Source organism: Elephas maximus, chromosome 10, assembly GCF_024166365.1.
Source record: "Elephas maximus indicus isolate mEleMax1 chromosome 10, mEleMax1 primary haplotype, whole genome shotgun sequence".
In the NCBI taxonomy this organism is placed as follows: domain Eukaryota; kingdom Metazoa; phylum Chordata; class Mammalia; order Proboscidea; family Elephantidae; genus Elephas; species Elephas maximus.
Window position 1 is genome coordinate 62,007,144 of NC_064828.1, and position 15,467 is coordinate 62,022,610.

The following is a 15,467-nucleotide window of genomic DNA, read 5'->3' on the forward strand; positions in this document are numbered from 1 at the left end:
ACACTTTTCCTGATTTTAAACCACACTGTATACCTTTGTTCTGTTCAAACCCTTGCCTCTTGATCTATATACAGGCTCTTTATGAGTACAAATAAATGTTCAGGAATTCCCATTCTTTGCAGTGTTATCCGTAATTTGTTATGATCCACATAGTCAAATGCCTTTGCATAGTCAATAAAACACAGGTAGCCATCTTTCAGGTATCTCTGCTTTTGTTTGACATCAGCCATGATATCCTTCGTTCCGTGTCCTCTGCTGAATCCAGCTTGAATTTCTGGGAGTTCCTTGTCAGTGTACTTCTGCAACCATTTCTGAATTACCTTCTGTAAAATTTTACTTGCATGTGATATTATTGATATTGGTCGATAATATCTGCATTCTGTTGCATCACTTTTCTTTGGAATAGGCATATAGATGGATCTGTTCCAGTCAGTTGGCCAGGTAGCTGTCTTCCAAATTTCTTGACATAGATGAGTGAGTACTTGCAGTGTTGCATTTGTCTGTTGAAACACCTAAATTGATATACCATCAATTCCTGGAGCCTTCTTTTTTGCCAGTGCCTTCAGTGCAGCTTGGACGTCTTCCTCCAATACCATAAGCTCTTGATCATATGCTGTTTCCTGAAATGGTTGAACGTCGACCAGTTCTTTTTGGTATGGTGACTCTTTGTATTCCTTCCATCATCTTTTGATGCTTCCTGCATCATTCAGTTTTTTGCCCACAGAATCCTTCAGTATTGGAACTCGAGGCTTGAATTTTTCTTCAGTTGTTTCAGCTTGAGAAATGCCGAGGGTCTTCTTCCCTTTTGGCTTTCTAACTCCAGATCTTTGTACATTTCATTGTAATACTTTACTCTGTCTTTTGGAGCTGCCCTTTGAAATCTGTTCAGCTCTTTCATATGATCATTTCTTCTGTTTATTTTAGCAACTGTACATTCAAGGCAAGTTTCAGAGCCTCTTCTGATATCCATTTTGGTCTTTTCTTCTTTCCTGTCCTTTTAATGACCTTTTGCTTTCTTCATGTGTGATGTCCTTGATGTCATCCACAAGTCATCTGATCTTCAATTAGTGTTCAATGCATCAAATCTATTATTGACATGGTCTCTGTATTCAGGTGGGTTATACCCAAGGTCATACTTTGGCTCTCATGGACTTAATCTTCATCAGCTTCAACTTGAACTTACAAATGAGCAGTCGATGGTATGTTCTGCAGTTGACACCTAGCCTTGTTCTGACTGATGATATTGAGCTTCTTCATCGTCTCTTTCCACTAATACAGTCAATTTGATTCCTGAGGGCCACGTGTGTAGTCATAGTTTATGCTATTGAAAAAAGATATTTGCAATGAATAAGTCGTTGGTCTTATAAAATTCTATCATGTGATCTCTGGCATCGTTTCTATCACCAAGGCCATATTTTCCAACTACCAATCCTTCTTTGTTTCTAACTTCCGCATTCCAGTTACTAGTAATTATCAGCGTATCTTGATTGCATGTTTGATCAATTTCAGACTGCAGAAGTGGGTAAAAATCTTCAGTTTCTTCATCTTTGGTATTAATGGTTGGTGCATAAATTAGAATAATAGTAATTTTTACTGGTTTTACCTGTAGGTGTATGGATATTATTCTGTCCCTGATAGCGTTGTATTTTAGGATGGGTCTTGAAATGTTCTTTTTAACGATGAATGTGATGCTGTACCTCTTTAATTTATCATTCCCAGCATAGTAGACCATATGATTATCTGATTCAGAATGGCCAGTACCAGTCCATTTCAGCTCACTATTGCCTACCATATCGATCTTTAAGGGTTTCATTTCATTTCTGACAGCTTCCAGTTTTCTTTGGTTTATGCTTCGAACATTCCAAGTTCCTATTATTAATGGATATTTGCAGCTGTTTCTTCTCATTTTAAGTCATGCCACATTGGCAAGTGAAGGTCCCGAAAGCTTGACTCCATCCACGTCATTAAGGTCGACCTACTTTGAGGAGGCAGCTTTTCCCCAGTCATATTCTGAGTACCTTCCAACAGGGTGGGCTCATCTTCTGACACTATATTAGACAATGTTCTGCTGCTGTCCATAAGGTTTCCACTGGCCAGTGTTTTTAGAAGTAGATCACAAGGTTCTTTTTCCCAGTCTGTCTTAGTATGGAAGCTCTGCTGAAACCTGTCCACCATGGGTGAGCCTGCTGGCATAGCTTCCAGTGTCATAGGAACATACAAGACACTACAGTAGGACAAACTGCTGAATATTTGCCTTGCTGACAGTTTTGTCTCTTAGAAAATAGAAGAACACACGTATAAGTTTGGCCTATAAGGAAACATTAACTGGTGAAGTAAATGGAATTTTTTGGAAAAGTGAACCAGGGCCTCTTAAAGTTTATTATAGCAAAAATTAGCAAGTCCGGGTATATACTTTAGGAAAACAGATTTCAAAGTATAAATGTCATTCTGTCCTCTGCAATTTAAAAAGAGATAATCCCTTGGGAAAATTGGGAAATTTTCAATAAGCAAAATTATGACACACTGCAAGTGATTTCTTTAAGAAAATTTACCAGGTGATGCTGCTGCTGTCCTGGCGACCACAGGAAAACAGAGTCACGTGTTACCACAGTCGTGAACTAATGCATTGAGTATGGTAACACTTAACTTTGTTTTTGCATCTATTATTTCAACAGTAAATATGTGACAAAACTGTAACAATAATGCAAAAACTATAAAATATTTTTAAATATTTCTGTTTTAGGAAGAGCAGATATTCTGGGGATGGCATAATGATGTCCACATATTTGACACAAAGACACAGACTTGGTTTCAACCAGAAATTAAAGTGAGTTTTATAAAGTTGTTTGTATTTTCATTGATACTTTAAGAATCCATTTTTTGTTATTTGGATTTTCAGTAATTGGATTTGTAATCACATACAGCATAGCTCTCTTGAGTACTGTCTGCCATCATTACTATTTTTTAAGAAATCATGTATTTTTCTCCAGGTGAGCTAGGGTTTTCTAGAAGAGATCTTTGTAAGAGGAGCCATCATCGTTTACCACAATTGCGACATACCCTTAATGAAGACTTTTATAAAGTCCTTTTAAAACAAAGTCCATGATTTTTTTGTGTGTGTGTCATCTATGTCTAGATTTCCTTTTTTTTTTATTGTGCTTTAGATGAAGGTTTACAGAACAAATTAGTTTCTCATTAAACAATTAATACACATATTGTTTTGTGACATTGGTTGCCAATGCCACAATGTGTTAACCTTTTGACCTTGGGTTCCCCATTACCAGGTTTCCTGTTCTCTCCTGCCATCTCATCCTTGCTGTGGGTTGGTGTGCCCATTTAGTCCTGTTTTGTTTTATGGGCCTAATATTTGGCTGAAGGGTGAATCTCAGGAGTGACTTCAGTACTATGTTAAAAGAGTGTCCAGAGGCCGTATTCTGAGGGTTTCTCCAGTGTCTGTTAGACCAAGTAAATCTGGTCTTTTTTTGTGAGTTAGAATTTTGTTCTACATTTTTCTCTAGCTTTGTCCAGGATTCTTTATTGTGATCCCTGCAGAGCAGTCTGTTGTGGTATGAAGTTCGTGATTTTAAAAAGCCCACGCTTCATAGACCCTTGAAATCAAAACTACGTGCAGATATATTATGAGAAAAATATATTGTTGGACACTTTTTCATTTGCTAGTAGTCAAATGCAAATTCAAATTAGTTTAAGCAATAATGAATTTTCATGTACCTGGAAAGCATATTGGAGTGGCTCACACAGTGGAAGAGCTTCAGGGACCAGGGCCCCAGGAACTGGAGCAAGTTACTCAGTACCATCAAAATGCGTGCCATCTCTCTTTGTCTCCTTCTTCTTGCTTCTCTTTGTGTGCTGGCTTCATTCTGTCCCACTGCAGACTGACTGGCTCATTTAGTAGAGAATGTTGGGACAGAAGGAGGGGCTACACAACCAGTTCTTTCTATTGATGCTGCAGTCTCTTCATGTTTCTAAATTAGTCCTAGTAAAAGACTCTGGCTGTACTTGGGCATGTGCCAATTCCTTACATTATTCCTTTTTGCCAAGAGGATGATTGGCCAGGCCTGAGTCACGTGCCTCACCCTAGGGAGACAGGGTATTGTGATTGATAAGCTTTCCAGAACCACACGGAGTGGTATTGTGAGCAGACAAAACCAACAGTGTTCGCTAGCGTGCATACATGTTTAAATTCCTCATAGTCCAACTTCTGTTGATGGAAGTGATCAGAGGCTGTATGCAAAATAATAAGTATTATAAAATTTGACCCTTCTCAGCATCCTCTTATTCCTGGCAGTGAATTTCAGGTTTCCGTTGCTATTGGGTTCTCTTTACCCCATTTCTAATTTTATAACTGATTAAGTATCAGTCACTTTTACTTTGTGACTTTATTGATGAAATAAAAGGTTTTAACCTCTGTTGAAATAATTGCATGTCAGTTAGCAGGTGGAAGGAAATATTATTGAGACTGGGTCTAATGAAACCAGTGCTAAATCTCTTTAAGACCCCTTACCTGCTACTTCTTTAGAGAATAAACAAGGATCTGTGACTACTGAAGGCATATTTTTAAAATGTGTTCCCAGATGAAGGAGCTGAGGTAGATTCCAGTTAGTTCTTTGGACTTCAGGTATTTCCCTGCCTCCATCTCTCTCTCCTTACCCTAATACAAATTCCTCCCCTTCTTCTGTCCCAATAATCTTACATGCACAAGGCACAGTTTTAGTTATTATCTAACTGTATTTTCACTGTAATTCTCCTGATAATGTCTTCAAATAAATTCTTATGTTGCTTATATTATATCTGAAAGTTTTCTGAAATAATTGCAGTTGGGATCCGTTCACTGTTTTTTGGAGATACTCTTAAATTACTTCATTATCCCCAAATATCTGCATCTAAAGGCAAGGCAGCATGGTAAAGTGTAACAGTCATTGGTGTTAAAGTTGAGAAAGCTGGGTTTGCATTCTAGTTGTGTCATAAAAGAGCCATTTCATGTTTCATCTGTAGAATGGGAGGGTTAACAGTATTTTCCTACATGGGATTTTTGTCCCTAGGAGAGCAGTGGTAGTAATAGAGGTATTTGAGTTATTCTCAGTATTAGAAAAAAACCTAATAAACATTGTGCATTACTTACACAGTTAGGCACACAGACTAATGCAAATGTCGTTTCATTGCTTTCTCTGGGAATTATATGAACTTGGTATATTCAGAAGCTTTGGTTGACTATTAATTGTATTTGATAAATAAAAAGGAGAAATTAGATATTTATTTCATAGTAAATGAAGCAATTATAGTAGACGGAATTTTTCCAAAATTTTAGATCAGAGATAGGGTAATAAAATTTTTCTTACCTTTAACACTTCAACAACAAAAAGATGATCTAGTTAAAAAGTGGGCACGAACAGACACTTCACCAAAGAAGACATTCAGGTAGCTAACAAACACATGAAGAGATCCTTGTGATCATTAGCTGTTAGAGAGATGCAAATCAAAACCACAATGAGATGCCATCTAACCCCAGCAATAATGGCACTGATCAAAAAAACAGAACAACAAACGCTGGCAAGATTGTGGAGAGATTGGAACTCTTATACACTGTTGGTGGGAATGTGAAATGGTACAACCACTATGGAAAATGGTATGGTGAGTCCTTAAAAATCTAGAAATAAAATTACCATATGATCCAGCAATCTTACTCCTAGGTCTATATCCTAGAGAAATAAGAGCTGTAACACAAATAGACATACGCACACCTATGTTCACTGTGGCATTATTCATAGTAACAAAAATGTGGAAACAACTAAGTGCCCATCAACAGATGAACACACAATGGAATGCTACACAATGATAAAGAATAACGATAAATGCACGAAACATCTCACAACATGGATGAATCCGGAGGGCATTATGCTGTGTGAAATAAGTCAGTCACAAAAAGACAAATATTGTATGAGACCACTATTAAACAAAGTCAAGAATAGGTTTATACACAGAAAGAAACATTCTTTGATGGTTACCAGGGATGGGAGGAGGAGGAAGGGAGAATAACTAGATAAGTAAAAAAGAAAAACCAAAAATCAAACCCATTGGTGTCGAGTCGATTCTGACTAATAGGGACCCTATAGGTCAGAGTAGAACTGCACCATCGGGTTTCCAAGGAACAGCTGGTGGATTCGAACTGGTGACCTTTTGGTTAGCAGCCAAATGCTTAACCACTGGGCCACAAGCGCTCCCAGTAGATAGTAGACAGATGTTAATTCTGGTGAAGGAAAAGGCAATACACAGTATGGGAGATGTCAGCACAACGTGACCAAGGCAAAGGAAGACACTGAGAGGTATGCAAGAATAAAGGACAACTGCAGTAAATGCTGTAACACATACAGTCCTACACCAACAGTAATAACAAATGATAATTTTTAAGTAGATACATAGGCTAATATGTATGTTACAAAGGTGAGAGAGATCATGTGGGAGTACACTCACGTACATATTTAGGTATGACTTTGGGTATTTCTACATACCTATTTGTAAAGGTTGCATGTATATGCATATATATAATAGACCACATAGGGGGCACAGTTATAGAAACTACTTAGATATCAGGTCTGCATTACTGGACTTGAAGGCTAAGGACCATAGTCCTGGGGGACATCTAGGTCACTTGACAAAACACAGTTCATAAAGACAATGTCCTGCACCCAAAACACAGTTCATAAAGACAATGTTCTGCACTCTAGCCTGGTAAGTAGCATCTGGTGTCTTAAAAGCTTGTGAGCAACCATCTAAGAAGCAACTATTGGTATTTTCTCCCCTGGAGCAAAGGAGAACAAAGAAAACCGAAGACTCAAGGAAGCAATTAGTCCAAAGGACTAATGGACCACATGAACCACAGCCTTCTCTAAAGTGAGAACAGAAGTACTAGATGATGCTCAGCTACCACTGACCTGGATCACAGTAGAAGATTCTGGTTAGAATGGGTAAAAAATGTAGAACAAAATGCAAATTCAAAAAACAAACAAACCCAGACTTACTGTCCCATAGAGACTGGAGGAGCCACCGAAACTACTGCCCTAAGAAAACCTTCTAACTTGAAACTGAAGACACTCCTGGAGGCCACCTTTCAGCCAGATAATAGATGGGGCTATAAAATAAATGATAACATCGGTGAAGAACGTGCTTCTTGAACAATCAACTGTATAAGACCAAAAGGGCAACATCTGCCCAAAACCAAAGATGAGATGGCAGGGAGGGACAAGGGAAACTGGACTAATGGAAACGGGGACCCAGGAAGGAAATGGGGAAAGTGCTGATACATTGTGGGAGTTTCAACCAGTGTCATGGAACAATTAGTTTAAGAATCATTGATTGGAAAACTAATTGGCTATGTAAACTTTCACCTAAAGCACAATAAAATGCTCAAAAAATTTTATTTTTCATTTTATTTAAGTGTTATATAGATAATACCTGAATTATTTCTTACCATGTATATCCAGACCCCAGCACAGTTATTCAGGTAAGCCTGAAAGGTTAAGGAAATTAAGATAATGGATGTACAGCTTAAATTTTCTATGCTCACAGTTGGTAGCCAATGAATTGAAAATGTTGGACTCTTTCAGAATTTGGAATGATGTACACACATGCACCCACCATGAACACATGGAAATTATGCAGAAAATTCTTCCTTCAAATCTTACTCATTCATCTACCCATTAACCCTTTCTTTTCAATTAAAAACTTCTCTGAAAAAGGATCTGCTGTATTTATTCAAAGTAAAATACAGAGAAGTGTTATCAGCTAAAGTTAAGAGTTTTAGTAAGAGATAAAGCAGCATTTGGCTTAAACCAAGAATGAAGTTTCCATTGTGGAATTTGAAGTACCAAGGCTTTGTGGGCGACAGATTTAATTTTTCAAAATCTCTGCGATCATCACACTGTGTACTGCTCACACATTAACCATGTGTGTGTGAGAGAGTGTGTGTGTGTATATGAGAATCTTTCCTCATTTGATTTTTTAAATCCTTGTATTTCAAGCTAAAATTTACATGAAGTCTTATTTTGCCAAATAGTGTTAGCCATTTACAAAAAACACTTCAAAAAGTAAAGATCTGGGAGAACAAATTTTATTCTTGAAGATGAGTATTTGTCCATAATTAACACCACTTAGAATGATCTTGTGCATTTTTTTTATTGTGCTTTAAGCGAAAGTTTACAGTTCAAGTCCGTTTCTCATACAAAAACTTGTACACTGTTATGTGACCCTAGTTGCTCTCCCTACAATGTGACAGCACACTCTTCCTCTCCACCCAGATTTCCCGTGTCCATTCAACCAGCTCCTGTCCCCTTCTGCCTTCTCATCTTGCCTCCGGACAGGAGCTGCCCATTTAGTCTCATGTATCTACTTGAGCCAAGAAGCACACTCTTCACCAGTATCATTTTATGTCTTATAGTCCAGTCTAGTATTTATCTGAAGAGTTGGTTTCAGGAGCATTTAGGTCTTTAATTGAATTATGTAGGTAATGGTAGTTTATTAAAGGTCAAGTATTTCTCATACGGAGTATAGCAATGTGACTTCAGTACAGATGTTTCATGTCTTTGTATTCCATTCTGTTCTGATTTCTGCTTGCAGGGTGGAGTTCCACCACAGCCACGAGCCGCACATACGTGTGCAGTTCTTGGAAATAAGGGATATGTCTTTGGCGGACGTGTTTTGGTTAGTGTTTTTAATGGAAATTTTATTTTTATGCCTGATGCTTTTTATTAAAATTTATTCTCTGGGTGTTTATCCTCTTGTGGAAATTGGTTATGTGCTGAGGGTACTAAACAAACAAAAAACCTGTGTTTGAAAAATCCTCTGATTTTGTGAAAAATTGAACATTCAAATAATCTAGAGATAAAAATGATATTCAATAATAACTTTTTCTTCTATTCCCAAAACAGAGCCCTGGTGGTGCAGTGGTTAAGAGATTGGCTGCTAACTGGAAGGTTGGCAGTTCGAATCCGCCAGCTGCTCCTTGGAAACCTTATGGGAGCAGTTCTACTCTGTCCTGTAAGGTTGCTATGAGTCGAAATCGACTTGATGGCAACGGGTATGGGTATTCCCAAAACAGACCATTTACGGGCACTCGAGGATGATTATAAATCGTATTTTAAGAAGAGTTTTTCACTTCAGTGCGTTATCAAAAAAGTTTAATTTCTCACCATCTAAATCCTGTTAGTTTAGACCTATTTCTTTCCCTTTTGAGATATTAATTTGGTAGCTCTATGTTAATTTCATTAATAATTGATACTTAGTCAATTGATTAGTATTTAACAAGATATATGAACTTCTGGTGTTATGTAAAATAGAGATAGTCTATTTTTAATCCGAATTTATTTTAAAACTGAAATTTTAGCCTATGAAAGATATAAAACACTGACCAATTTAACACACTTTTATTTTAGCAAACTAGGATGAATGATTTGCACTATCTAAACTTAGATACCTGGACTTGGTCTGGAAGGTAAGTTTGAAATCTAAATATCTGTTAAGCTATAGGCATTTGTGTGTGTTGGCGGGGAGAGGAGTGTCATGTTTAATTTTAGCTTTCTAAAACTGAACTGATTTTTTTTTTCCTTCAGATTTTATGTCTAAGCAGGGAATACACAGATTTAAATACAGAATTTATTTTTTTTAACAAACCTATGTAAAGTATGAGAGTACTGTTAGTTGATGATTATGTAACAGTACTGATTTCATGCTAAGTATTATTTGAGGGCTGGTCAGTGGAAGAAATAAGGGAGAAGTTGCACAGGGTTATTTCAGGTGAACAGATGATGAAGTGGGTAAAAGTTAGGTTTTATTTATGCCTCATAATATATTTGACGAGAATATATTGAGCTATCAATTCAGCTATTCATGTAATGAAATGAAATCAGGGGTAATATTAAAGTATAAATACCATTAAAAATAAAATTACCAAAGTGCCAGAAAAAAAATATCAGACTATCTTTAGAATCTTAGCATGAGTGAAGTTTTACTAAAGCTGATATAAACCCAAAACTCATAAATAAAAAGATGATAAGATTACTTAAAATTAAACACTTCTGTATAGAAAAACATACTATAAAAAGTTTAAAAGCAAAATTAGAAGACGTAAACCAGATAAACTGGAAATAATATTTGCAACTTTTTAACAGAAAGAGGGTTAAAACCCACAGGATTCTGAAAATCAGTAAGAAAAAAATAAATACAGTGGAAAAGTGGATAAGGAATGGGAATGGGCAACTTATAGAAGAAATACAAATAGGCAAAAATTTTAAGACTGATGTCAACCTCATAAATTATCAAAGACATGGAAATAAAAGTAATAGTTTTTAACTTATAGAAATAATGACAACGACCAGTGTGTGCTGGGATGTAAGAGCATAATTGGTGGGAATTAAATTGGTACAGTTCTTCTGGAAGGTAGTCTGGCAATATGCTTAAAATATAAAAGAAAACTTTTACTTTGATGCGTAATTTCTTGTAAGACAATAATTGGACAGGTGTGTGTGTCACAAAGATGTTCATTGCAACATTATAAAAGTAAATTGAGTTGAACCTGCATGTCCGTCAGTGGGGATTACTTAAATCATGGTACATTTGTCCAGTGGGCTGCCATGCTTCTATTACCAAACAAAATTTTACTTCATAGAAATATTCCACAACATACTGGTCGAGTGATTAAGAAGTTACAGAACAGAATATATTATTCAGTTTATGTATTTTTTAAAATAAATATATATATATTAAAATTTGGAAAGATATATAATATATTCTTATTTCTGGGGGATAGGATTATAGAATTCTTTTTTTTCTTTTTTATTATGCTTTAAATAAAGGTTTACAGAGCAAATTTGTTTCTCATTAAACAACACGTATTGTTTTGTGACATTGGTTGCCAACCTCCTGGCGTGTCAACACCCTCCCCTTCTTGACCATGAGTTCCTCATTTCCATTCTTCGAGTTTTCCTGTCCCCTCCTGCCTTCTCGTCCTTGCCCTTGGGCTAGTGTGCCCATTTAGTCTTGTATACATGATTGAGTTATATATATTATTATTTGTTTTATGGGTCTAATCTTTGGCTGAACAGTGAACTTAAGGAGTGAATTTAGTACTGAGTTAAAAAGGTGTCCAGGGGCGACACTCTCAAAGTTTCTCCAGTCTCTGTCAGATCAGTAAGTCTGATCTTTTTTGTGAGTTTGAATTTTGTTCTGCATTTTTCTCCAGCTCTGTCCAGGACCCTCTGTTGTGATCCCTGTCAGAGCAGTCAGTGGTGGTAGCTGGGCACCATCTAGTTGTGCTGGACTCATTCTGGTAGAGGCTGTGGTGGTTGTGGTCCATTAGTCCCTTGGACTAATCTTTCCCTTATTACTTGATTTTCTTCAGTGGAGTACCTTAGATGGTCACTTAGAAGATTTTAAGACCCCAGTAGAACTCTCTTTTTAATGATATTTTTGTGGTGAATTTTTTTGTAACCAAAATGTCTCATAATAAAAAATTTTTTTTTCTTTTCTGGAAAAAATTAATTATATCTTCCACAAATAGCCCATGTTATTATGGAGCATTCTGGAGAAAGGTGTCATCTCATCTCCTGAATTAGCTAAACTTTTGTGCTTCTAACTGGTGCTTATGTTTTTACTTCTATATTTATTTTTTTAAGAACAGGGTAGTATTTGAAATCTATAGAGGTTAATCCTGAATCTGTAATTGCTTGCATGCGTTCTTTTTTTTTTTTTTAAGTTATAGTAACTATAGGGGAAGATAGCAGTGCATCAGGAAATTCTACGAGTAAACCAGAGTTAAAAAAAAAAAAAACAGCAAAACAAAAAAAACCCCATAATTTCCTTGGAAAAATCAGCTGAAAACAGAAAATTAAACATGAAAGAATAGTATAAAGTTACAGACATAAAAATAATCATAATGAAAAAAAAAACAGGCAGGATGACCAGCAAGGAAGATGCCCGAGGATGCATTGTGAATTAACTGGAAATGTGACTTTTTTTGTTTTCACTCTATGGCCTGTGATCATGTGGAATAGACATTAAATGGATTGAAATTGTTTAAATTCATTTAAGAATTGAAGAATGTTTTTTAAACATTCATGTAGGTGGGGTTAGTAAAATTAACTCCTGTTGAAGTGCTGAGGGCAGTTTTTTCCTATAAGATCTGAGATGATCAGAGACCTTTCATTTTAACTAACAGAGTACTGAGATTTATGTTTTTTCCCTTGCTGCAGGATTCCTATCAACGGCGAAAACCCAAAACATCGTTCATGGCATACTTTAACTCCAATAGCTGATGATAAGCTTTTCTTATTTGGTGGACTAAGTGCAGAGAATATTCCATTAAGTGAGTCAATTAAAGTTTAGCATATAATTATTATCTCATTCTTTTTTTCTTTAATTGCATTTGATTCTTAAAGTGTCATCCTTTTTTTTCCTTCTGATTTTCTGGTTTACCTTTACCCCAATTATAGGCTTGCATTAAGAAGTAGAAGTAGAAGGCCTTTTTGCTTTTGTACCCTTGGCTCTCCATGTTCTCCTGTTTCCTAGGTATAGAGAAAAGGAAGGGTGGTTGAACCTAGATGAATTAAAGTCCCTTTCAACTATCATATTCTGTGATTCTGTGTCCTCCTGACTTTTGGTCCAGATGCTTATACTGTAGGCTGGAATGGGAATTAGAAGAGCAGTCTTTCCCAGAAGGCTCTGGAAATATAAGGTGGGAAGGCCAGTTGCTTCTTTTTTTTTTTTTTTTTTTGCTCCAGAACTGTAAGGAAAGTGCTTAGCTAGAATTTTTAAATTCTTGTCACTTCTGATTCCATGGCTGTCGGTTTTGTACTGCAGCTTGCTTTCAGCAGTAACATTGTGGCATCGGGATAGATAAATGACCAAGAATACCCACTTTTTAGTTTGACATGTTGGATGTTTTATATTTTCTTAACCCAGAAGTTTTCTATGGCTAGAGATAATTTCATTAAGAACCCTTTTATATCATTAAAGCCATTTATATAATTTTATATAGCATCTAGAAGCAACTTTATTTTTCAACAAAAATGTATTGAGTAACATATCTTTGCATCTGGCAGTCTGCTGGAGACTAAACAAACATACAAACTACAGAGGCTTCTCCGGTTGGAGGAAGAGCAACACCTAGTAGGAGGATAAGTTAGTTATTCTTAAAGATTATTACACTTCTCCAATTTGTGGGATATTTTAATTAAAAGAGATTTGGAATCTAATCAAAAACTAAAATTTGTGCATTTCACTGGGGGGTGTTTAATACTTTATCTTCATGAGGTCTAGTGTTATTGTCTATTTATTATGGTAAAATATTCACAAATCAAATTTGCTATTTTAACTATTTTCAAGTATGCAGTCAATCCAGTGACATTAATTACACTCACAGTGTTGTGCAACCATCATAGCCATTTGTTTCCAAAACTTTTTATCAGCCCAGACAGAAACTCTGTACCCAGTAAGCAATAACTCCCCATTCTCCCTTCTCCACAGCCCATGGTAACCACTAATCTACTTTTGTCTCTATGCATTTGCCTATTCCAGATACTTTATATAAGTAGAATCATGTATTATCTTCTTACGTCTGGCTTATTTAACTTAATGTAATGTTTTCAAGGTTCATCCATGTTGTAGCATGTATTAGAACTTCATTCCTTTTTATGGATGAATGTGACATTATATTTATATACCATTGTACCCATTGTATTTGTTTACCCATTCATCTGTTGCTGGACCCTTGGGTTGTTTCCACCTTTTGCCTATTGTGAATAATGCTGCAGTGAACATTGGTATACAAGTATCTGTTTGAGTCTCTGCTTTTAGTTCTTTTGGGTGCATACCCAGAAGTGGAATTGCTGGGTCATATGGTGGCACACTGGGTTAAGAGCTTGTCTGCTAACCAAAAGGTCGGCAGTTCAAATCCACCAGCCGCTCGTTGGAAACCCTATGGGGCAGTTCTACTCTGTCCTATAGAGTCCCTATGAGTTGAAATCACAAGCAGTGTTTTGTTTTGTTTTTTTTAATGGTAATTCTGTTTAACTTTTCGAGGGACCACCAAACTATAGGTGTAGTGATTTTAATTTGTGTTTACTGTTTTGGTCATTGACTTACAGGGAATTAAATTTCCTTGCTCTTAATCCAGTCATTTTCCTTTGTTATAGCCTATGGCCGTCGAGTCAATTGATAGCAACCCTATAGGATAGGATAGAACTGCTCCATAGGGTTTCCAAGGAGCAGCTGGTGGATTTGAACTGCCTATCTTTTGATTAGCAGCCGCAGCACACTGTAGTAGGTCTTAACCACTGTGCCACCAGGGCCCTGCAGGATTCAATTTAACATGTCATATGGGTATTAGATGATACCAAGAAATTGTTTCTAGTTTTGTTGACTGTGATAATGACATTGTGGTTATGTGATGATGGCAGTGTAGTTATATAAAAAATGTCCACACTTCTTAGTGATGCATACTGAAGTATGTATGGGAGAAATGATAGAAGATTTGCTTTAGAACAGTTCAGCAACAGGAATAACAAAAGGGTATAAATGGAGTGTGTGTGGCAAAATCTTGATAGTTGTTGAATGTGGGCGTCCATTGTCATGTTCACTCTACTTTTGTATATATGTTTAAAAATGTTTATGGTAAAATCTACACACTCACAAAAGATAGTTGTATAGATATAGCATCGTAAATTTGAAAAACAATTAAAATTTTATTCCAGAGAATCTTAATTTCTGAACTGTCATCATATTGCAGGTGATGGTTGGATTCATAATGTCATAACAAATTGTTGGAAACAACTTACACATTTACCTAAAACAAGACCCAGGTAGGTCTTCAAGTTGACAAACAGTAAAATAGTTAAGAATTTTAAAGTATTAAAATATAGTACTGAATTTATAGTGTTTGTCATTAAAACCATAAACCATCAGGAAGGATATCTTTCCAGTAAGCTTGATGTTACCTAAAGAATTAATTAAATTATTATTTTAATTATATATGATTGTTAGAAATTACTAATCTTGTTTTTACTAATATTTTCACATGCATATGCAAGCCATAATACACACATTTGAAAATGTTCTTTTAGATAAATGTGTAATCTTGCCTGATAAATTTTTAAAAGCTAGAATAATTAAAAAATATAATGTTAATATATGTAATAATTAGATAAGAATGAGAGTTGGTTTTAGTAGTAGTAATTTATTTTTAGAAGAAGATTCAAGCAAATTAATAAGGAAATCTGCTTTTATGTTGGTACAGTAGATGGCAGATTATTTTTCTTAACTATATGATCTGTTCATTAATGTGAATTTTTTTTTTAATGTTATTTATTTGTGGTATACAGTCGGGTAAAATTTATAGAACTAATATAGTAGTATTAGACTGCAAAGATAACCACATAAGTATTTTAATTCTTATTTTTTTC

General features: G+C 35.8%; 1 protein-coding gene across 3 annotated transcripts in view; it reads left to right on the forward strand.

Annotated features, from left to right (window-relative positions):
* KLHDC1 (kelch domain containing 1) overlaps nt 1-15,467 on the forward strand; it is a 56,420-nt gene that overhangs the window by 25,174 nt on the left and 15,779 nt on the right. For all 3 annotated transcript variants that reach the window (XM_049899455.1, XM_049899454.1, XM_049899456.1), the window contains exons 6-10: nt 2,744-2,827; nt 8,632-8,715; nt 9,447-9,505; nt 12,261-12,373; nt 14,795-14,867. In XM_049899455.1, coding sequence (XP_049755412.1) covers nt 2,744-2,827; nt 8,632-8,715; nt 9,447-9,505; nt 12,261-12,373; nt 14,795-14,867 — 413 coding nt within the window. The remainder of the gene's footprint in view (nt 1-2,743; nt 2,828-8,631; nt 8,716-9,446; nt 9,506-12,260; nt 12,374-14,794; nt 14,868-15,467) is intronic.